General features: G+C 44.6%; 1 protein-coding gene across 2 annotated transcripts in view; it reads left to right on the top strand.

The window, feature by feature from the left end:
• The window catches only part of THAP4 (THAP domain containing 4), a 38,479-nt gene that overhangs the window by 614 nt on the left and 15,062 nt on the right, over positions 1 to 22,803 (top strand). Inside the window, exon 2 of one of the 2 annotated variants that reach the window (XM_070422611.1) lies at positions 1,857 to 2,965. In XM_070422611.1, coding sequence (XP_070278712.1) covers positions 1,857 to 2,965 — 1,109 coding nt within the window. Of the gene's footprint in view, positions 1 to 1,856; positions 2,966 to 18,014; positions 18,105 to 22,803 lie in introns of those variants that run through there. The other variant, XM_070422612.1, reaches the window with a different exon arrangement.

Below are 22,803 nucleotides of genomic sequence, written 5' to 3'. Positions count from 1 at the left end.
CCTGACCACGCCCCCGCCGGGCCCGGCTCGGCACCGGGGAAACTGAGGCCGCGCGGCCCGGCGCGGGGGGGCACTTTGCGCGCCAGGCCTTGGGGCCGCTCCTGCGAGTGAGTCAGCGCCGGGCGCTGTGTGACCTTGGCCGGGGCCGCCGTCTCTGGGCCGGGCACCGCCGCCAGCGGCGCCCATCCCGCGGCCAGCGGCGCCCTCCGGGAACCACCCCGCGGCCAGCGGCGCCCACCCCTCGCGCACCCTAAGGCCACTTGAAGGCCATCCCACGACCACCTGGCGACCACTCGCGGCCTCACCTCCCTCGCCCCCACCCCTGCGGCCGCAGCGCTCCATTGATTCGAGTTGGCGCCGCCGGTTTCCAGAAGCAGTGTATTCTGGCAGCCTCTTCCTAGGTCAGTTGTCCTCTCCATTGGCCGTGACTTGTCCCTGTTGTATCGCGGGGGAGGCTGCCTTGATCTCTGCCATCAGGAATGTGGCGGAGCAAATGCGTCTTATGCATCGGGTGTTAACACGCGCTCCAGGCGCTCAGTGGCTGGAAGGGTCCCCAGTCCTGGGTGCAGAAAGGTAGCTGTGCCCCAGCGGTAAGGTGAGTCCCTGGCGGGGCCCTATAGCCTCCTCTCCTGGAGTGGGTGGCACTTCCCTGCCGGCTTCCCCCTGGAGGCTGCAAGGGGCTGTGGGCCCTGCTGGGCGAGGGTCTCGCCTTCTTCCCTTCAGGAGGCCTCTGAAGCCCACGTAGGCACAGCAGGCCCCCCACAGTGAGCTGGAGGGGTGTACCTGTATGCGGCAGGACATTGGTATTTAATTTTTAAAGCCGGAGTGACACTTGTTACTTATGGTCTTACGGAAAGCTTGCTGTGGTGCAGTAAGTTTTAAGTGGTTACAATTTATCAAAAGTAACATTAGACTATTTAGAGCAGCCACCATGCTTTCCTCAGTTTCCTTCAGAGCCTCTGGTCCCAAAAGTTTTGTTATCATTTTGAAAATGAGACAGAGTCCTTGCAGAGAAGGCTCACCTTGGCATTCACCGTGGTCTAACTGTGGTGTGGGGGCAAAGGGCATGGGAACTGAGGATCTTTGGGAAGTTTAGGAGATCATGTCGAGGAGAACTTCCTGAAGTTTGAGATTCTACCCTGTCCTTGTCCACAGCGGCCTCAGGTGTGTTACATGACCTTAGAGGGAGCAAATGGCCTCATGTGCACATTTTGGTCAGAGGTTCTTTTCATTTTCTAAGTAGATCTTGTCTTAATGAGAAGTGGCCATTCAGTGTCGTCTTATTCAGCATCTTCCAGGGATGGGAGTGTAGTAGGAACACAGAACTACACCTTTGAGTCTGATGTTCTCGGAGAGCTAATCTCCCATCCTCAGCTGCTTGAATCACAGTGCTGGGCTTCTGGGATGCTCTGCTGGCCCACACCTGGTCTGGCTTCTAAGTGGGCGACCAACCATCCCACTTTTAGCACCCAAAGTCCTGCATCCCAGGCACACTGGCAGTGTGGCTGAGCCATGACTTTCTAGGAATTATTTCCAGGGCTTCCTGGAGCTTTTCCTGATGTCTGTATGCTATCCTATGCTTCTCCTAACATTCTGGTAGGAGTTATCTGCCTTCATTCCTATCTGCCCTGCAACTGTAAGGTCCTTCAGAGTAAACAACGGGTCTTCCATCTTCCCATTCCAGTAGTAATGTGTAAGTAGAATGTGTTCCTTAAGTATTTATCAAATTTTTAAATGGGTAAAGTCCGTATAGGTTTGGGTGTTTTCAAAAATACTTGTTTTGCTTTTATAGTTGATCATTTTAGGTGGAGACATGTAATTATTACTTTCTAATTCCTTTGCCATTTGTCCTGTAGGTTCCCTCTGAAGGACTCAAAGCGTCTGATCCAGTGGTTAAAAGCTGTTCAGAGGGACAACTGGACCCCTACTAAGTATTCTTTCCTCTGTAGTGAGCATTTCACCAAAGACAGCTTCTCCAAAAGGCTGGAGGATCAGCACCGCCTGCTCAAGCCCACAGCGGTGCCCTCCATATTCCACCTGACAGAGAAGAAGAGGGAGTCTGGAGGCCATGGCAGCAGGAGAAAGGACACCAAAAAGGCCTCAGGGGGCCTGAGGGGACGTGCAAGTGAAGCTGATGGGAAAGGAGATGCAGGTTCACCATCGCCCTCAAGTGAGAACCTGAAGACTAAGCCAGAGTCCCGAAAGTTGAAGCGGGCTTCCCTGAAGAGTGAAGCCACCAGTCAGGAGCAGGCTACGCAGGGACCCCCGGGTGATGATGCTCTGGCCACGAAAGCCTCAGGCAGCCAGGCCGAAGCAAATGGGCCTGCATGCGATGCTGGTGATGAGAGCAGCATCACCCCCGACAAGGACCTGGTGGATAAGAGTGGCATCTCCATGGATGACTTTACCCCCCCAGGATCTGGGGCCTGCAAATTTATTGGCTCACTTCATTCTTATAGTTTCTCCTCCAGGCACACCCGAGAGAGGCCATACGTCCCCCGGGAACCTGTGGACCGGAAGAGGCCGAAGAGAGACACAGAGCCTGGCTGCAGTGGGACCAGCCTGGGGCACAGCCCCCCAAGTTCATCTCTGACTGCGACGCCACAGAAGTCCTCCCAAAGTCCCTCTGCCCCTCCGACAGACGTCACCCCAAAGCCAGCCGCTGAGGCTGTGCAGAGTGAGCACAGCGACGCCAGCCCCATGTCCATCAACGAGGTCATTCTGTCAGCTTCGGGTGCCTGCAAGCTCATCGACTCGCTGCACTCCTACTGCTTCTCTGCACGGCAGAACCGGAGCCGGACTTGCTGCCTTTGGAAGCAGGTGGAAAAGAAGAATGGTGAGCTCAGGAGCCTACGCCAGCGTGTCAGCCGCTCCGACAGCCAGGTGCGCAAGCTGCAGGAGAAGCTGGACAAACTGCAGAGAGGAAGCATGCTGAGCCTGAGCAGCCTGCCAGCACCCGGCCGCGGTCAGTACCCACCTCAGGCTCCCACTGCCTGTCCCTTAGTGGGTCTTGCTCCGATGAGGCTCTGGTAGTAGCTGGACCCGGTAGACAGGGACTCAGGTGGGAAAGCTTACCTCCAGCAGCTGGGAGGCCTCTAGTTGTGAGGTCAGCTACTCAGTGAATGGGGTCCCAACACTTGGTTTTCCCCTTGCCTGGGGTAAGGTGAACATCTATGGCATACCTCACACAAATTGCAAATGGGTTAGGATCTAAATGTAAAATCAAATAGATGTAGAAAACTTATTAGAGAGGTTCTTTTCATTTACATTTCCATGAATATCCTTAAGGTTAAATAATTTTGAACATTAATAATAATAATATTTTAAACATCTCTTCAAGTAGAATACATTGTCTTCTGTAGAAATTAAAACACTACAGAAAAATACAGGCTAAGAAATGGTGAAAATTCCTTCTCCCCCACCTCCCAGCTTTTCTCCTTGTTGCTGTTAAAATTTGTTGTGTGATCTTTTAGATTACTTTCCATGCTTATCCTACATATCTTGGTACCTATACAAATAGGTTGAGTATATTTTTTATATGTTTATTGGCTATGTTTCTGTTTTTTCCCCCCTATTTTACTGTTTAGTACTTATAAAAGTTGGTTTGTAGCTATTCTTTACATATTGGAGATAGGATCTTTTGCCTGTTATAGATACATGAAAACATCCTGCCACATTGTTCATTTAATTTGGATCAGAGTTTGTCTTCGAAGATGTAATGAACACTTCAGGAGATTCTTGTGTGACGGGCTGTTCAGAACTTCCTGGACCCCCCAGGACATCAACCACTATCAAACAAAACAGAAGCAAAACCTAAAACCTGTCCTTTGTGTTTCCAAATAAACCTGGGGGAGGAGCAGCTCATGTGAGGACCACGATGTCCTGGTCAGAGTGACACTGTATTCTCTTGTCATTTTTAAGCTGTTTTTTATTGTTTCTCGATGTTGCTTTTTGGTTACTTTTTCTGTTCATCTTGGTCAAATGTACCAAAGTTTGTCAGTAGGTCTTTCCAAACAGCCAGCCCTCAACTCCATTGTTCAAGTCTGCCTTCTTATTTCTGCCTCATAAATCCTCACTTTTTCTACTTTCTTCAGTTTCATTTTGTCTTCAGTTTCATTTTGTGGTGGTTCTGGCTCCTGGACTGAGGACTGAGCTTATTCTTGTACATGTATATTTCCTCATACCTCCAGTTGAGGCTAAGCCCTTCTTTGGTCCCTTTGACCTCTCAGTGTGGATTTGCCTCATGTTGCTCTCATTGCTACTCATTTCTAAATCGTTTCTAACTTCATTCTTGATACCTTTTTAACCCAGGTTATGTAGAAGGAAGTTTACAGTTTTCCAAGTGGATAGATTGGAGATGGGGAGCTAATTTATTTGTAATTATGCTTAAATTTTATTGCTTTAAGTTCCAGTTATATAGTCGCTTAATGAGACCTACTTTTTAGAATCTTGAGATTTCAATGTGGCTTAATCTAGTCTGTTTTTGTGTTTCATTGTGGTTTGAGAAGAATGTGCTCTCTCCACCAGTCGGTTACTTTGTTCTCCTGCTGGATCTAGCTTATTTGTAATAGTCAACAGGTCTGTTTCTTTCTCTGCCTAATTTTGCTTTTTATTTGGAGAGCATGTTATAGATATGTGTCTCTGATTCTTACAGGAAACCCCCCTTTGTCCCATTTAAAGTCGTCTTTATCTCCTTATTTTCAACTCTTTTATATCCTCTTTTTTTATTTTTTTATTTTTTTAAAAATACATTTTATTGATTTTTACAGAGAGGAAGGGAGAGAGATAGAGAGTTAGAAACATCGATGAGAGAGAAACATCGATCAGCCGGCTTCTGCACAGTCCCCAATGGGGATATGCTTGCAACCAAGGTACATGCCCTTGGCCAGAATCGAACCCGGGACCCTTGAGTCCGCAGGGTGATGCTCTATCTACTGAGCCAAACTGGTCAGGGCCTCTTTTTTTAATTAAAGAAAATTTTTTAGAGAGAGAGAGGAAGGGTGGTTTAAAGAGAGAGAGAGAGAGAAACATCGATCAGTTGCCTCCCTCATGCATCCTAACCAGAGACTGAACCCGCAACCTGGGCATGTGTCCTTCCTGGGAATCAAACCTGACATCTTCTGATGCACAGGACGACGCTCTAACCACTGAGCACACTGGCCAGGGCTCCCTTTATTTTACAGTTACATTTAACTCAGTCTGAGAGCTTTTGTCTTTTTATGGAGAATTTAACCATTTACAATTCTGATTATTGGTAAGTTGGAATTTGGGCCTGATGTTCTGTTTTATTTTTTAATTTGGTAAGCTTTTTTGTTTTCTTCCCTGTTCTTCTAGTGGATGTCTTTCAGCTTTTAAAAATCATTGAAGCCTATCTTTCAGTAACTACTTTGAATTGATCAGTCCCTGTGTTCTACTCTCCTAGCTCCTTACTTTCTGCTCCCTAGGGCCAGACCCTGTGTGGTCTTGGTTCTATATTCTCATTTTCCCTCCAAACAACCATATTTAGTTGAAAGTATACATTTTACTGGTTATTTTATTCACCACTACTTATTGTATCCAGATTTTTTTCTTCTTTTTGGAGATATTTTATGATATTTTTGGAACTCATATGACAGTAAAATTTTGAGAGGAATTGAGTATGAGATACTTAGTATGAGTATGATTGAGTATGAGGTATTAGGTGCTGGTGCCAGTTTTGTGTGTCCACAGTGTGTGTGTGTCTGCTGTGTCGGATGAGGTCAGAGGTGTTTAAAGCCATGGAATTGAATAAGGTTACCTGGAGAAACTGTGTAGCTAGAGAAGGGGCTCAGGTCTAGCCCAGGAGCAGGCTGTGTTTATAGAGGTGCAGCTGCAGAGGATCTGGGAAGGGAGGAGCATGGGGCCATGGGGTGCTCAGAGTCATGGGAGCAAGGGGTGCTCGGAGTCATGCTAGCCAGCGAGGATAAGGGCATTCAAACAGCAGGGGTGCTTGGCTGGGTTGGGTACAGCTCTGATTAGAATGGAGGAAAAATGGCTAAACTCAGCCACATGGGGTCACTGGTGACCACAGTCTCCTTGGAGTGGCCAGAATAGAGCTGGATGGGGGTGGGGGGCAGCAATAAGGCATTTTAAGAGGTTTAGCTATGGAGGAGAGTTGCAAAAGTGGATAGCTGCCAAAAGGGAGCATGGCTTCAATGGGGTTTTATGTGTGGAGAAAAGCCAGCAGGTGTCTTTGCTGAGGGGAGTGTGGGCCAGGATGAAGAGGCTAGGGAGGAGCATGCTGGGCCCTGAGGCGGTGCTGGGCTGGGCTGGGCTCCAGGGCCTGGGGAGGGGTGGAGAGCAAGGGGACAGAGGCTGTACGGAGAATAAGAGCCTGTCTGAGCTTCTGCTGTGTTCCCTGGGGTACGAGGCTGGGCGCTGGCTGAAGTGAAGGGGAGGATGCAGGATTCCAGTGGCAGTGGGAGGAGTGGGAGGGAGAGAAGGTGCCCGGCTTGGTCTCCAAGGCCTGCCCAGAGCTCCAACTGGATCTGTGGTCACCACCTGCAGTCTCTCTTTGTCTTCCTCAAAATGTCTGCTCTCTTGGTGGTTCCCAGTGCTATTAGGAATTTGTTCATCACCCTGGCCGGTGTTCCTAAACGGTTAGAGCGTCAGCCCTCGAACCAAAGGGTCTCAGGTTCGATTCCCGGTGAAGGGCACATACCTGGGTTCCAGATTTGTTCCCTTGCCTGGTCCAGGGAGCATGTGGGAGGCAACCAATTAATCTCTCTCTCCCTCCCTCCCTTCTTCCACTCTATCTAAAAGTAATATAAAAATATCCTCCGGTGAGGATTAACAAAAAAAGAATTTGTTCATCAATGAGGGAGTCTTTTGATCATTATATATAGGTTTCATATTGAAGGGGCTATCCCTGTGTTTATTCAGTCCATTATCATTAATCAAACCCTTTATTTTTGGACAGAGCAGTTAGGCCAGTGGCCCATGGGTTCTAGGATTTAGGGTTTGGTCCCAGTTACCCTCTGGAAAGCTGGTGCTGATTGTTCTTCTCACAGGATGTAGTGATCTGTCCTTAAATCTGTTCTAACTCCAGGTGTTTACAGCGTTTTAAAACCTGAAATAGTTGTATCAGGGTACGTTGGCATTTTTGAACCAGGGAGGGTGAACATATTTCCCTACCAGTATTTCTTTGTCACTTTCCTACCTGTGCCCATGCCCACCTTCTCACGGAGGGATGGATGTTTCTGAGATAACAAGGGTATTCACTCTCTGTCAAGTATGAATCAACCATTCCCTCTGATTAATAATCTAATACTTATTTCAAAAAAAATCTGTTCAGCCCTGAATGGTGGGATCACTGGTTAAAGCATTGGGGTCAAGGGCAAATTTCTGGTCAAGGGCAAATACCTGGGTCGTAGATTCGATCCCCAGCCTCAGTCAAGGCCTGTACAGGAGGCAACCAATCAATGTGTCTCTCACATCAATGTTTGTGTGTTTTTTTCTCTTTCTCTTTCTCCTTCTCCCCCCTCCCTCGATTCCACTCTCTATAAATCAATGGAAAAAATATCCTCGGATGAGGGTTAAAAAAAAAAAAAAAAGCCTGTTTATTTCTTTTGTTTTATATATATAATTTTTTGATCTGGAGTTTTTAAAACTTTATTGTGGAAAGTCTTAAACAGAAAAGTATAATAAACTGATGAACCTATCCCCAAGTTTCAACATTTATCCATATTGTATATTCTTTTTTTTTTTTTTAATTTTATTTTTTTTTTATTTTTTTTTTTTAATTAAATCTTTATTGTTCAGATTATTACATTTGTTCCTCTTTTTTCCCCCCATAACTCCCCTCCTTCCAGCTCCCACCCCACCCTCCACCCTCACTCCCCACCCACTGTGTTCATCCATAGGTGCATGATTTTTGTCCAGTCACTTCCCGAATCTCCCACACCCCTTTTTCCCCCAAGAATAGTCAGTCTATTCCCTTTCTATGTCCCTGATTCTAGTCTATTCCCTTTCTATGTCCCTGATTCTATTATAATCACCAGTTCATTCTGTACATCAGGTTATTTATTCACTTGATTCTTAGATTCATTTGTTGATAGATGCATGTTTGTTGTTCATAATTTGTATCTTTACCTTTTTCTTCTTCTTCCTCTTCTTAAAGGATACCTTTCAGCATTTCATATAATACTGGTTTGGCGGTGATGAACTCCTTTAGCTTTTCCTTATCTGTGAAGCTCTTTATCTGACCTTCAATTCTGAATGATAGCTTTGCTGGATAAAGTAATCTTGGTTGTAGGTTCTTGGTATTCAGCACTTTGAATATTTCTTGCCATTCCCTTCTGGCCTGCAAAGTTTCTGTTGAGAAATCAGCTGACAGTCGTATGGGTATTCCCTTGTAGGTAATTGAGCCTCTTTCTCTTGCTGCTTTTAAGATTTTCTCTTTGTCTTTTGCTCTTGGCATTTTAATGATGATGTGTCTTGGTGTGGTCCTCTTTGGATTCCTTTTGTTTGGGGTTCTCTGCGCTTCTTGGACCTGTAAGTCCATTTCTTTCACCAGGTGGGGGAAGTTTTCTGCCATTATTTCTTGAAATAGGTTTTCAATATCTTGCTGTCTCTCATCTTCTGGCACTCCAATGACTCTGATATTAGACCGCTTAAAGCTGTCCCAGAGGCTCCTTACACTATCTTCACACTTTCGGATTCTTTTTTCATTTTGCTTTTCCAATTGGGTGTTTTTTGTCGAATCTTTGGTTTGATTATTGTACTCCTCTGGTCTGCTATTGGGTATAATATTCTTTATTTCAGTCCGTGTATGCTTACTTTCTAATTTCTTTATCGTAGCATCGAGGGTCTCATTAGTTTTCGTGAGGCTCTGCACAAATTTATGGCAAGCCCTCAAAATTGCGATTCTTAGCTCCATATCCTCCATTTCTGTCATGTTTTTTTGTCTCCGCATCTTTTATGCTTTCTTGGTGCACCCCCTTGTGGTCTCTGTGCGCAGTCTTGTTCTAGCCAAGCCTTAATTGTTGTAGTTAACACTAGAGGGGTTTGACCACCAGGCCGGCTGGCTGTGGAAATCAGCTGTGTGGAAAACGTCTGCCTTCTGGGGAGGTGCTAATCCAGCCTTTGCCTGAGGCAATCGGCAAATGGCTGTGCGCAGGTTTTGGGCGGGGCGGGATCAACAGGGCGGGGGGAGGGAGCAGTTATGGCCACGCTCAGTCCCGTTCCCAGAGGCTCTGCTTCTCAGAACCCCGGCAGCCACTGCAAACCTCGGAGAGAAAGCTGCCCTCAGGTCCCAACTGATGCCGGATAATCCCGCTTCTCCCGTTTGAGTCTGGGTCCCTAGATACTCGCCCGGATCTGGAGCCCAGAGTCTGAGACTCACTCCCGACAGAAAACGACAACCGCGCCCTCAGCCACCAGCCCGCTTTGCGCGCGCACCTCGGTACCTTTGTATTTTCCACACTGTGCCGCCTCTGAGCCTCGATTTGCTGTTCTCTTTCCTTCTAGTTGTAGAGTCTCTCTTCAGCCAGCCTTCCTGTGGTTCTGGGTGATGTCCGTTCAGTCTTTTAGTTGTATTTTTGAAATGGTTGTTTGCGGCAGCGGTCTCCGGTGTTTACCTACGCCGCCATCTTGGTCTCTCCTTCTGTATATTCTTATTTCATCTATATTTCTACTTACTCTCTACTTCCCATTTATTATTTTATAATTAATAGATTGTTTTCATAGGAAAATTTTATATATCCAGAAAAATTCAGCAAACAGTGCAGAGAACACCCCCATGCCCTTTACCCCCAGTTTCCACTATTCATATCTTGCCTTACCAAAACCTGTGTTGTGTGTTGGCCGGGTTCACATTCATTCAAGTGGTGAACCAATATGGATAAATCGTTTTTAACTGAGTCCATAGTTTACATTAAGGTTCACTGTCTTGTACTTGAATTTTGACAAATGCATATATATATACATATATATTATTGATTTCAGAGAGGAAGGGAGTGGGGCAGAAAGATAGAAACATCAATGATGAGAGAGAATCGTTGATCGGCAGTCTCCTGCAGGCCCCACATTGGGGATCGAGCCCACAACCCAGGCATGCGCCCTGACCAGGAATAGAACTGTAACCTCCTGGTTCATAGGTGGACGCTCAACCTCTGAGCCACGCCTGCCAGGTGACAAATGCATAATCTTATGTATCCACCATTCCAGTACTGGATCATACAGTATAGTTAGATTGCCCCCGAATCCTTGTACTCCACCCATTTATCCCTCCCTCCCAACCCTAGCAATCACAGATTTTTTTTTACTCTTTCTATGGTTGTACCTTTTCTCAAATGTCATATAATTGAACTATATGGGTACTATGGACTAGAATCTATAGCTTTTTCAGGTTGGCTTTTTTCACTTAGCAATATGTCTTCAAAGTTCCTCTCTGTCTTATTGTGGTGTGATAGCTCATTTCATTTTTTTCTTTTTTATATATTGAGTTAAAATACACATAACAAATTTATCATCTTAACCATTTTCAAGTGTCCACTTCAGTGGCTTTTATATTCACATTGTTGTGCAGCCTTCACCACCATCCATCCCCATAGCTCTTGTAAATCTGAAACTCTATGAAACCATAACTTGTCCTTCTCCCCTCCCCCAGCCCCTGGCAGCCACCATCTAATTTCTGTCTGTGATTTTGATGACCCTAAGTACCTCATGTAAGTGAAATCATACAATATTTGTCTTTTTATGACTGGCTTATTTTATCAACATAATGTCCTCATTTTGTACCTTGGTTGCGGGCATATCCCCAGTGGGAGGTGTGCAGGAGGCAGCTGATCAATATTTCTCTCCCATCGATATTTCTAACTCTCTCCCTCTCCCTTCCTCTCTGTGAAAAATCAATAAAATATATTTTAAAAAGGATTTCCTTCCTTTTTAAGGCTAATATTCCTTGTGTGATTGGACCACATTTTGTTTATCCTTTCATCCGTCCATGGACACAGGTTGCTCTCACATTTTAGCTATTGTGAGTGATGCTACTGTGAACATGGGTGTGCAAAATATCTCTTTAAGATCCTCCTTAATCCTTTGGGTGTATACCTAGAAGTGGAATTGCTGGATCATATTGAAAATCTACGTTTAATTTTTTGAGGAACCATCATACTGTTTTTCAGTGGCTGTACCATTTTCCATTCCCATCTCTAGTGCACACAGTTCCATTTCTTCTGCATTCTTATCAACACTTGTTTTCCTGTTTTGATAAGGCATCCTAATAAGTGTGAGGTGGTATCTCATTGTGATTTTGTTTTGCATTTTCCTAATGATTAATGATGTTGAGCATCTTTTCATGTGCTTTTTGGCCATTCCTATATCTTCTTTGGGGATTGTCTGTTTATTTATTTTTAATATATTTCTTTATTGATTTTAGAGAGGAAGGGAGAGGAAAGGGTGGGGAAGAGAGGCAGAAACATCAATGATGAGAGAGAATCACCAATCGGCTGCCTCCTGCACACCCCCCACTGGGGATCGAGCCCACAACCCAGGCATGTGCCCTCGGTTGGAATCAAACCTGGGACCCTTCAGTCTGTAGGTCGACGCTCTATCCACTGAGCCAAACCTGCCAGAGCGGATAGTGCCTTTTTATATTTATTTAAAATATATTTTATTGATTTTTTTACAGAGAGGAAGGGAGAGGGACAGAGAGTTAGAAACATTGATGGGAGAGAAATATCTATCAGCTGCCTCCTGCACACCTCCCACTGGGGATGTGCCCGCAACCAAGGAACATGCCCTTGACTGGAATCGAACCTGGGACCATTCAGTCCGCAGGCCGATGCTTTATCCACTGAGCCAAACCAGTTAGGGCAAATAGTACCTTTAAAAAAAAAATTATATATATATATATATATATATATATATATATATATATATATGTATATATATATGTATATATGTCTTTATTGATTTTTTGTGGAGAGAGAGGAAGGGAAAGGGAAAGAGAGAAACATCGAAGAGAGAGTAAAACATCAGTTGATGCCCCCTACTGGGGATGGAGCCTGCAACCCAGGCATGTGCCCTCACCAGGCAAGAATCTACCAGCAACCTCTTGGTGTATTGGAAGATGCTCAATCCACTGAGTCACACTAGCCAGGCTGGATAGTGTCTTTTGATATAAAAAAACTTTTTTCATGAAGTCTAATTTGTCTTTTTCTTTTGTTATCTGTGTTTTGGTGTCTTATCCAAGAAATCATTGCCAAGTTCAGTGTTATGAAGCTTTTGTCCTGTGTCCTATGTTTTTGTCTGAATTTTATTTTTTTAGGTCTTTAGGTCTTTGATCCATTTTTGAGTTAATTTTTGTATACATTGTTAGGTAAGGGTCCCACCTCATTGTTTTGCCTATGAATCTCCTGTTTTCCCAGCACTGTTTGTTGAAAAGACTGTCCTTTATCCACTGAATGGTCTTGGAACCCTGGTCAAAAATCATCTGATCAGTCCTGGTCAGGTACTCAGTGGTTAGAGCATCATCCCCATATGCCAAGATTACAGGTTTGATCCCCAGTCAGGGCACATACAAGGATCAACCAATGAATGCATAAGTGGAACGACAAATTGATGTTTCTTTCTTTCTCTCTCTCTTCCCCCATCCTTTCTCTCTCTCTAAAATCAATAAATAAAAATAATAATAATTTAACCAACAAAAAGATAAAATAATAATTTGACCACATGTGCAAGGCTTTATTTCTGGGCTCTCTATTCTGTGTCTTCAATTTCTTTCTGAAATGTTTTATAGTTTTCATTGTACAAGTCTTTCACTTCCTTGGTTAATTCCTAAGTAATTATGCTTTTTAAAAAAAAAAAATGTTTTTATTGATTTCAGAGAGGAAGGGAGACGGAGCGAGAGATAGAAACATCAGTGATCAGAAAGAATCAGATTGGTTGCCTCCTGCACACCCCTTACTGGGGATCGAGCCCACAACCCAGGCATGTGCCCTTGACAGGAATCGAACCTGGGACCCTTCAGTCCACAGGCCAACGCTCTAGCCACTGAGCCAAACCAGCTAGGGCAGTAATTATGCTTTTTGATGCTATTATAAACAGAATTGTTTTTGTAATCTCCTTTTCAGGTTAGTGTATAGAAATGCAATTGATTTTTGTGTGTTGACTTTGTATCCTGCTATTTTTGCTGAGTTTATTTATTAGATCTAACAAAATTTTTTTGTGGAGTCTCTAGTAGGATTTTCTACATATGAGATCATCTCACCTGTAAACAGAAATAATTTTACTTCTTTCTAATGGATGTCTTTTATTTCTTTATCCTGTCTAATTGCTCTGGCTAGAACTTCCAGGATCATATTGAATGGAAGTGGTGAGAGTGGGCATCCTTGTCTTGTTCCTGATCTTAGAGGAAAAGTTTCAGTGTTTCACCATTAATTTTGATGTGCACTGTGGGTTTTTCATACATGGCTTTTATTATGTTGAGGTTGTTCCCGTCTGTTCCTGTTTTGTTGAGTGTTTGTATCATGAAGGCATTGAATTTTGTCAAATGATTTTTCTACATCAATTGAGATGACCTTGTAGTTTTTCCCTTTATTTTGTTGATGTGGCATATTACATTGATCCGTATGCGTATGTTGAACAGATTCCTTGCATGCCAGGAATAAATTCCACTTAGTCATGGTGTATAATCCCTTTAATACACTGCTGAATTCAGTTTGCTAGTATTTTGTTAAGTATTTTCACATCAGTGTTCATAGGGGATATTGGTCTGTAGCTTTCTTTTCTTGTAGTGTCTTTGCTGGTCTCATAAAATGCGTTAGGAGTGTTTCCTCCTATATTTTGGAAAGATTTGAGAAGGATTGGTATTAGTTTAATTCCATTGTGGTCTGAGAGCAGACTTTATGTGATTTCTATTCTGTTAAATTGGTGAAGGTGTTTTGTAGGACCCAGAATGTAGTCTGTCTGGGTGAATGTTCCATGTGAGCTTAAGAAGAATGTGCCTTCTGTTGTTGGAATGAAGTAGCTTTTAAGGGTCTCCAGAGAAACAACCAATAGTGTGTGTGTGGAGAGAGAGAGATACATAAGAGAGATTTCTTAGGAATTGACTCCCGAGATTATGGATGACAAGCTAGAGAGCCAGGAGAACTGGTAGGTCAGTTTAGTCCCTGTTCAAAGGCCTGAGAATTGGAGGGTGTAGGAGATAAATCCTGGTCTGATTCCAAAGGCCCAAGTGCCAGGAGTAAAGATGTCCAGAGAGCAGATTCTCCCTTCCTTCGTTTTGTTCAGGCTCTCGGTGGGCTTATAGGAGGGCCTCTGCTTTATGCAGTTCTCCAAGTGAGATGCTAATCCCTCTAGATAGAAGTATCCTCACAGACACACACACACAGAAAGAATGTTTTACCAGCTCTCTGGGCATCTTCTTCACCCAGTCAGGTTGACACATAAAATTAACTGTAGTACCTACAGATGTCAGATATGTCCAGTTGATTGATGGTGCCGTTGAGTTCAATTGTGTCCTAAATGCTTTCCTGCCTGCTGGACCTCTCCATTCTGTAGAGTGTGTTGATGTCCCCACCTGTGACAGTGGATTTGTCTGTCGCTACTTGAATTCTGTCAGTTTTGTCTCACGTGTTTTGATGCCCTGTGATAGTACATAGACATCAAGCATCAGTGTGTCTTCTTCGAGAATTGACACCTTTGTTGTTATGTAATTCCCCTCTTTACCCCATAACTTTCTGTGTTGTTGTTTTTTTAAATATATTTTATTGATTTTTTACAGAGAGGAAGGGAGAGAGATAGAAAGTCAGAAACATCTGCCAAAACCGGTTTGGCTCAGTGGATAGAGCGTCGGCCTGCGGACTGAAAGGTCCCGGGTTCGATTCCGGTCAAGGGCATGTACCTGGGTTGCGGGCACATCCCCAGTGGGGGGTGTGCAGGAGGCAGCTGATCGATGTTTCTCTCTCATCGATGTTTCTAACTCTCTATCTCTCTCTCCCTTCCTCTCTGTAAAAAATCAATAAAATATATTTAAAAAAAAAAAAAAAAAAGAAAGTCAGAAACATCGATGAGAGACAGAAACATCAATCAGCTGCCTCCTGCACACCCCCTACTGGGGATGTGCCCGAAACCAAGGTACATGCCCTTGACCGGAATCAAACCTGGGACCCTTCAGTCCGCAGGCTGACGCTCTATCCACCGAGCCAAACAGGTTGGGGCTACCCCATAACTTTCTTGTCATGAAATCTGCTTCACCTGAGACTAATTTGTTTACTCCAACTTTCTTTTGATTCAAGTTCTCATGATACATCTTTCTCTGTATCTACTTTAATCTGTGTTTTTATAAAGTGGGTTTCTTATAGACAACAGGGTGATGGGTCTTTTTAATCTACTCTGACTGCTCCTTTTTGTTTGTTTGTTTTGTTGTTGTTAATCCTCACCCGGGGATATTTTTTCCATTAATTATTTAAAGAGAGTGGAAGGGAGGGAGAAGCGGAGTGAGAGAAAGAAAACATGGATTTGAGACACATCGATTGGTTGCCTACCATATGCACCCCAACTGGGGGCTGGGGATCGAGCCTGTAATCGAGGTATGTGCCCTTGGCCTGAATCGAATTGAGACCCTTCAGTCCCCAGGCTGATGCTCTAACCCAGTGATGGCAAACCTATGACACGCATATCAGAGGTGACACATGAACTCATTTTTTTTTTTTGATTTTTCTTTGTTAAATGGCATTTAAATATATAAAATAAATATCAAAAATATACGTCTTTGTTTTACTATGGTTGTAAATATCTAAAAATTTCTATATGTGACATGGCACCAGAGTTAAGTTAGGGTTTTTCAAAATGCTGACACGCCGAGCTCAAAAGGTTCGCCATCAATGCCTAACCGCTGGTTTTGCTAAACCAACTAGGGCAGTTTTCATCTTTTAATTGGTATACTTAGAGCTGGTATACTTAGACCAGGGGTCCTCAAACTTTTTAAACAGGGGGCCAGTTCACTGTCCCTCAGACCATTGGAGGGCCGGACTATAGTTTTAAAAAAAACTATGAACAAATTCCTATGCACACTGCATATATCTTATTTTGAAGTAAAAAAACAAAATGGGAACAAATACAATATTTGTATTTGCATGTGGCCCGTGGGCCGTAGTTTGAGGACCCCTGACTTAGACCATTCACTTTAAAGTGATTATTGCTACAGTAGGATTAATATATGTTGTGTTTATAACTACTCTCTATTTGGTTTTGTTTTCTTCCTGTACTTTCTGCCTTCTCTGGTTTTAATTGAGCATTTTATTTTATTTTTTAATTTCTCCCCTTCCTTAGCATATCAATTATTCTGGTGTGGCTCAGGAGTTGAGTGTCGACCTAAGAACTAGGAGGTCGAGGTTTGATTCCTGGTCAGGGCACATGCCTGGGTTGCAGGCTCTGTCCCTGTCAGGGGGCATGCAGGACGCCAATCAATGATTCTCTCTCATCCTCCTATATAATAAAAAGCTAATATGCAAATCGACCAGAACAACCAGTTGCTATGATGCGCACTGACCACCAGGGGGCGGGTGCTCAATGCAGGAGCTGCCCCCTGGTGGTCAGTGCACTCCCACGGGGGGCGGGGGTGGGGGGGGGGCTCAGCCAGAAGCCCTGAGCTGGGCTCACCACTGGCGAGCGCAGCAGCAGCACTAAGGATGTCCGACTGACAGCTTGCAGGGAGCAGGCCTAAGCTGTCAGTCGGACATCCCCTGAGGACTCCCGTACTGTGAGAGGGCACAGGCCAGGCTGAGGGACCCCCCTACTCCCCTGCCAAGTGCACGAATGTCGTGCACCGGGCCTCTAGTCATTGATGTTTCTGTCTCTCCCTTCCTCTCTCTGAAATCAGTTTTTAAAAAAACACCACAAATGGCCATACTGTCTGTTCCTTAAAGACAGAACACTGTCTTATGCTGGCATCTCCAAGGTTTCACATTGTGTCTGGCATGTACATGGCTGGTAATTGAAGCAGCAGAACTTGAATTAATAACTTGCACATTCCTGTGCTATAAGAACTGTGGTGATGCCTTTCCATTTAACTGATGATAAAGCGAGGGCTTTGCTATTTCTTTACCTGTTATGCCATGCCAGTGGGACCCAAACGGATCCCACTAGTAGTGTGCTAGGTGGTGTCCTCTCCACTGGGGATGGCTAGTACTAGGCAAGCAGCAGGCAGTCTTTGCCCTCCCTACCCTGCTATGCTTTGCAGTTAGTATCATTTCCAGTGTGCTGGGGTGGGAAACACTGTTGTCACAGAGCGCTGTGAGGGTGGGAGGTGCCAGGAAGAAGTCTGTCTCTAGGTCTCAGTGAGTATTTCCTGTCATTGAGTCCAGGTCCCGTATGCTGATACATTTGCCAAGAGACAGAGCAGTCTCTGAGTGTCCACTTTAAAAGACGGGAGGAGTGGGCGGCTAGCACTCTGGGAGACAGACAGAAAGCGACATGTTTCCAGAGTGACTGTTCGGAAAGAAGCAGCTTTGCTATGTGCCTGGCTGCCTGACATTTTCCCTGTTGAAAAAGTCATTTCCCTCTGTCGTCAGTGGAAGTAGCTGAGGGTGGAGGTCCCCCTTTATCCTCCACACAAGACATGTGACCTCTCTGGCCTGACTGACCTTCATAAAATTCAACTTGACCTCTCCTCCCAGCTCTAGGTCTCGGTCATCTCCTGGTCTGTCTTTGTCTTCCATTTTTTTCTGAGGAGTCATCTTTTTCTTTTATTTATTTATTATTAAATCTTTATTGTTGAAAGTATTACATATGTCCCCTACCTCCCCCCCCCCCCCCCCACATTGACCCCTTCTAGCCTGCCCCACCCCAGGCCTTCACCACCCTATTGTTTGTGTCCATTGGTTATGCATATGTGTGCAGGTTCTTCAAGTTCTTCAGTTGATCTCTTCCCACCCACCTACCCTCCCCCCACCCTCCCTCTCAGATTTGAGGAGTCATCTTTTATAGGGAACTACAGTTCCCAGAATGCATTCTTTAGGTTTGGCATTCACTTCCTGCCGAGCTCTTTAACAGCCAGGTGCAAACATTTCCCGTCAATTGGAAGAAAACAACCTTGAAGAACCTTGCTGGTGTTCGGAGTTTAGAAAATTTAGGGATGGGTAAGCCTTCTTTCGCTGCCTCAGGCCAAAAAATGAAAATTTAAGTTTCTTGGAGAAAATTTAATGTTTTTTGCATACTGGTTGACTTTAATAAAAGAAAAATGAAATCTAGAAAAAAATGCATAGGAAAGCCTGTCGAATTTACTTGAAGAGGTTGAAAGTGGCAAATAGATTTAGATCCTTTATTTGTTTGACTTTAAAATTCATTTTATTTTTATAATGAAGTATAATTTATGTAGGTAAAATACACAAATCTTAAGGATATAGTTTAATGAAATTTAACAGGCTCATGTAACCTGACATTTGGATTTTAGAATTATTTTGTTGGTGGTTCTCCTCCCTCAAAGCTTCAGTGAAAACAAGGAAAGATGCGGTCAGACAGGTTGGAGCAGTGGAGGAACCTGTGGGCACTGCTGGCGAGGAACCCACCTGCCTGCTGATTATTTACTGCCAGTCCTGGTGTCCTGTTCAGATTAAAATTCCTTACAGTTAAAAGTAAATAACAGCAAGCCAGGACCAAATGTGCAGTGTTTCTCAAGAGTAATTAGATATCCTGGTGCAGACACCTCAGGGCACATGCCTGGGTTTTTGTCTCTCTCTCCTTCTCCCTTCCTCTCTAAAATCAATAAAAATATATTTAAAAAAGAAAAGGAGTATCCTCTAGTTTTCAGCTACCAAGTTTGTGTATCCATCAGAAGTGCCTTATTTATCATGCTATGTAGGTATTTCATTTTTGTATTTTATTCACTTGGACATCGACATGAATTGATATTTCCTTTAACTCCTTTCTGTCAATGTGCATCTCTTCAGTAATTTCCACTACCTAAATGCTGCTGCTATGTCTGGTGCACGAGCACTCTCATCGCAGTCCCTTCAGCCATTGTGTGGCTTAAACTTTGTTTTACCTGACAGTAGAGGCTTGACCCTGCTTTCTTCCCAATGTGTCTGCCCCACTTTCTGAAACACCTTTCTGAGTCACTTGATATAGTGCCTCTCTTGTTCATAGCACAGGAGTTGGTGTCTTGCTTTGTGATCCATCTGAAAAGCTTTTTCTTTATTTAAAATATATATTTTATTGATTGTTTACAGAGAGGAAGGAAGAGGGATAGAGAGCTAGAAACATCGATGAGAGAGAAGCATCGATCAGCTGCTCCTGCACACCCTCTACTGGGGATGTGCCCGCAACCAAGGTACATGCCCTTGACCGGAATCGAACCTGGGACCCTTCAGTCCCCAGCCCGACGCTCTATCCCGTGAGCCAAACCGGCCAGGGCAGCTTTTTCTTTATTATGTGAGTTCAGGTGTGGTTGCGCTTAGCTCTTATTATTTATATTGTACCTGTGCTTTTTCTTTTTAAAATATTTTTATTGATTTCAGAGAGAAAGGGAGGGAGAGAGAGAGAGATAGAAACAATGATGAGCCCAGTCATCATAGCTTAGTAGTTGAGCCTCCGTTGTGCAGGAGGCAGCCGATCAATGATTCTCTCTCATCATTGATGTTTCTATCTCTCTCTCCCTCTCCCTTCCTCTCTGAAATCAGTGAAAATATATTTTTTTTAATAAAAAGAAAGAAAGAAAGAAAAAAAGAAAGAAAGAAAGGTCAATGATGAGAGAGAATCATCGATCAGGTGCCTCCTGCAGGCCCCCTATTGGGTATCAAGCTGGCAACCTGGGCATGTACCCTGACTGGGAATCGAACCATGACCTGCTGGTTCATAGGTTGATATTCAACCACTGAGTCACACAACGTGTGTGTTTCTGTGGACTGTGTTCAGTACTTACTGTGTTTCCTTTTGCCATCATTTTTTGTTGTATCTTGGTGAAGTCTGCCTTCTAGTAACATCCTCAGGGACAATTCACAGGAGCCATGTTCCCTGAATGTTGAGACTGTCCATAGCATGAGCTCATATGTAACTTAAATTTTTTTTTTTTATCACTAGTCCACCCCACTCTTACTTTTATTGTGATAATAAAACACCTTTTTGCCCGGTCCCAAATGCCACAGACCAGCCCACGGCCACCCGACTCCGTACCGTTGGTGACTCAGGTTGATCCATCATGGCTGTGGCTGCTTACCCTGCTTTTCAGTCCCTGAGGCTTGGGTAACTTAAAATTTTCTTGAGAGCCACATTAAAAAGGTAGAGAGAAGCAGGTGAAATTAATGTTCATAATGTATTTTGTTTAACCCAATGTTATCTAAAACATCATTTTCACGTGTAACCCACCAGTACTTAAAATTACTAAGGTATTTGTTTTGGAAACCCAGTATGCTGTACACTTAAAGCATACCTTTTTTTAAAAATATATATATTTTTTTATTGATATTTTGCAGAGAGGAAGGGAGAGGAATAGAGAGTTAGAAACATCGATGAGAGAGAAACATCGACCAGCTGCCTCCTGCACACCTTCTACAGGGGATGTGCCTGCAACCAAGGTATATGCCCTCGACCAGTATCAAAACTGGGACCCTTGAGTCCGCAGGCCGACGCTCTATCCACCGAGCCAAACCGGTTTTGGCAAGCATACCTTAATGGACCAGCCACACTTCCAGTGCTCACATGTGTCCCCCAGAGGTCCTATTGGGCAGCACAGGTCTGTGGCCTGCCTGTAGAGGAAGTTGTGGTGGCTGTAGAATCCGTGGCTCACTTTCTATCACTGCATCTTGTAAGTGTGGTGATGATGTCTTTTGCCACCGAAGTTGCCGTGGAGAAACCACTGTCCTGCTTTCCTGCTCTGTGGCCTCTCCTGTTCTGATTTTCATATGAGTGGAGTCAGGCCATACGAGGCTTCTAATGTCTGGTTTCTTTCCCTTAGCACAGCGTTTTCAAGGCTTTGCTATGTCTTAGTGAGTGTCCGTGCTTCGTGCCTCTCTATGGCTGAGTAGCACACTGTTGTCTGGATGGCCCCATTGTTTATCTGTCCAGTGAAGGGCTTTGGGTTGTTGCCATGTTTTGGCTGCTGTGATGCTGCTGTGAACACTCGTGCGCAGTGTTGTGTGTGGATGTGTTTTTTCGGGTCTCAGGTGGGCTTACTGCAGAGTCCTGACTCCAGCTCAGCCTGGGGAACCAACCACCAAACTTTTCCCAACAGTGGAGTGTGAGGGTCTCTAATCCTTATAATTTCATTTTCATTCCTTTTATCTTTTCCCTCCTCTTGAACTCATTTCTGCCCTGTGTCCCGTGTCATGTTTCCCAGCAGTGCCCTTCCCCTTTGGTTTCATTTGGTCGTGCTCTGATGAACACTTTTTCTTCTTCTTTGGGGATTCTTCAGCTTCTCCCACTTTCCCCGCTCATGTCTGGGATCTGCCAGTGCAGCTGCGTGGTTCCTACTAGGGACTGGCCCAGCTCAACCCAAGGTCTTGGGGCCTTGCCCAGGTGAAAGGATCAACATACTCAGAAAACCTAAGAAAAGGAAGAACACTGGTTTGACCTGGCATCATATTAACAAGATGATTTTTAAAAAATATGTTTTATTGATTTTTAGAGAAAGGGGAAGGGAGAGAGTATGTTACAGAGAAAACCGGAGAAGAACCGAGCAACGTTTAGAGAGATGGAGTTACATTTATTATTATTACATGTGGGCCCAGAGGAAAATGTCTCTCAAATTCTGGGCCAGATCACACAGGAGGTTTCCTGTATTTATACCATTTTACCTTCTTTGTCTCCCAAATATGGGGTTCTGTTCCGGTCCCCTTTGCAAGTTCTTAAAGAGCCCCTATGTGCTGGCGCTTTCAGACCACGACCAAAGGCTTGGCCTGATGCCAGCACTGATACTTCGTCTGGAGAAGGTTTAATGGCCTCTCTGAAATTGGAGTAGTCTTATTTTCCTTATTATTTAAGCCAGCAAGCACTTACAGAAGCCAGAAATAGCAGGGTTAAAATTTCAAACAGCAGTTTTTATATAAGATGGATGCTTCAAGTAGAGAGATAGAAACATCAGTGAGAGAGGACCTCATCCATCGATCGGCTGCCTCCTGTATGCCCCCGGTGCGGGGATTGAGCCTGCGACCCAGGCATGTGCCCTTGACCGGAATCGAACCTGGAACCCTTCAATCCACAAGCCGATGCTCTATCTACTGAACCAAACCACCTAGGGTCAGGACGATTTTTATATGAGAAGTCACACAGACCCTCTGGGCCAGAATGACTGTCCACCGACTCTGAGATCCAGAAATGTGAAATCAGCCTGGCCTGTGTGGCCCAGTGGTTGAGCATCGACCTATGAACCAGGAGGTCATGGTTTGATTTCCCATCAGGGCACATTCCTGGGTTGTGGGGCTCGGGTTGCGGGCTTGATCCCCAGTGTGGGGCATGGAGGAGGCAGCTGATCAGTGATTTTCTCTCATCATTGATGTTTCTATTTTTCTCTCCCTCTCCCTTCCTCTCTGAAATCAATAAAAATATATTAAAACAACAAAAACACCCCTCCCTTTATTACACTAGTACCCAGGGTGGGTGGGGGGCCCCCGAGCCGCAGGGTTGGTATCCTAGGCTGCCCTGCACCTGGTTTCTGGCTTTCCTGGTCAGATAGGCCATGTTTCATGTATGCTGACCAGGACCCAAGGTCAGGAATGGAGTAAGCGGTGACCGCGGGCTCTGACCGCTCTGTGCTGCACTTTTCTTAGGCCGCCTGACCTCCACAAAGCCTGAGGTCTATAAAGATGTGTTTTCAGGGCGGCACTGAGTCTGCCAGATGGGAAG

This window comes from Myotis yumanensis, unplaced genomic scaffold, assembly GCF_028538775.1.
Source record: "Myotis yumanensis isolate MYYU_CA2020_CCGP unplaced genomic scaffold, mMyoYum1.0.hap1 SCAF_8, whole genome shotgun sequence".
Taxonomy (NCBI): Eukaryota; Metazoa; Chordata; class Mammalia; order Chiroptera; family Vespertilionidae; genus Myotis; species Myotis yumanensis.
The sequence above is the reverse complement of the archived record's forward strand: the minus strand, read 5'-3'. Positions and strand labels throughout refer to the sequence as shown.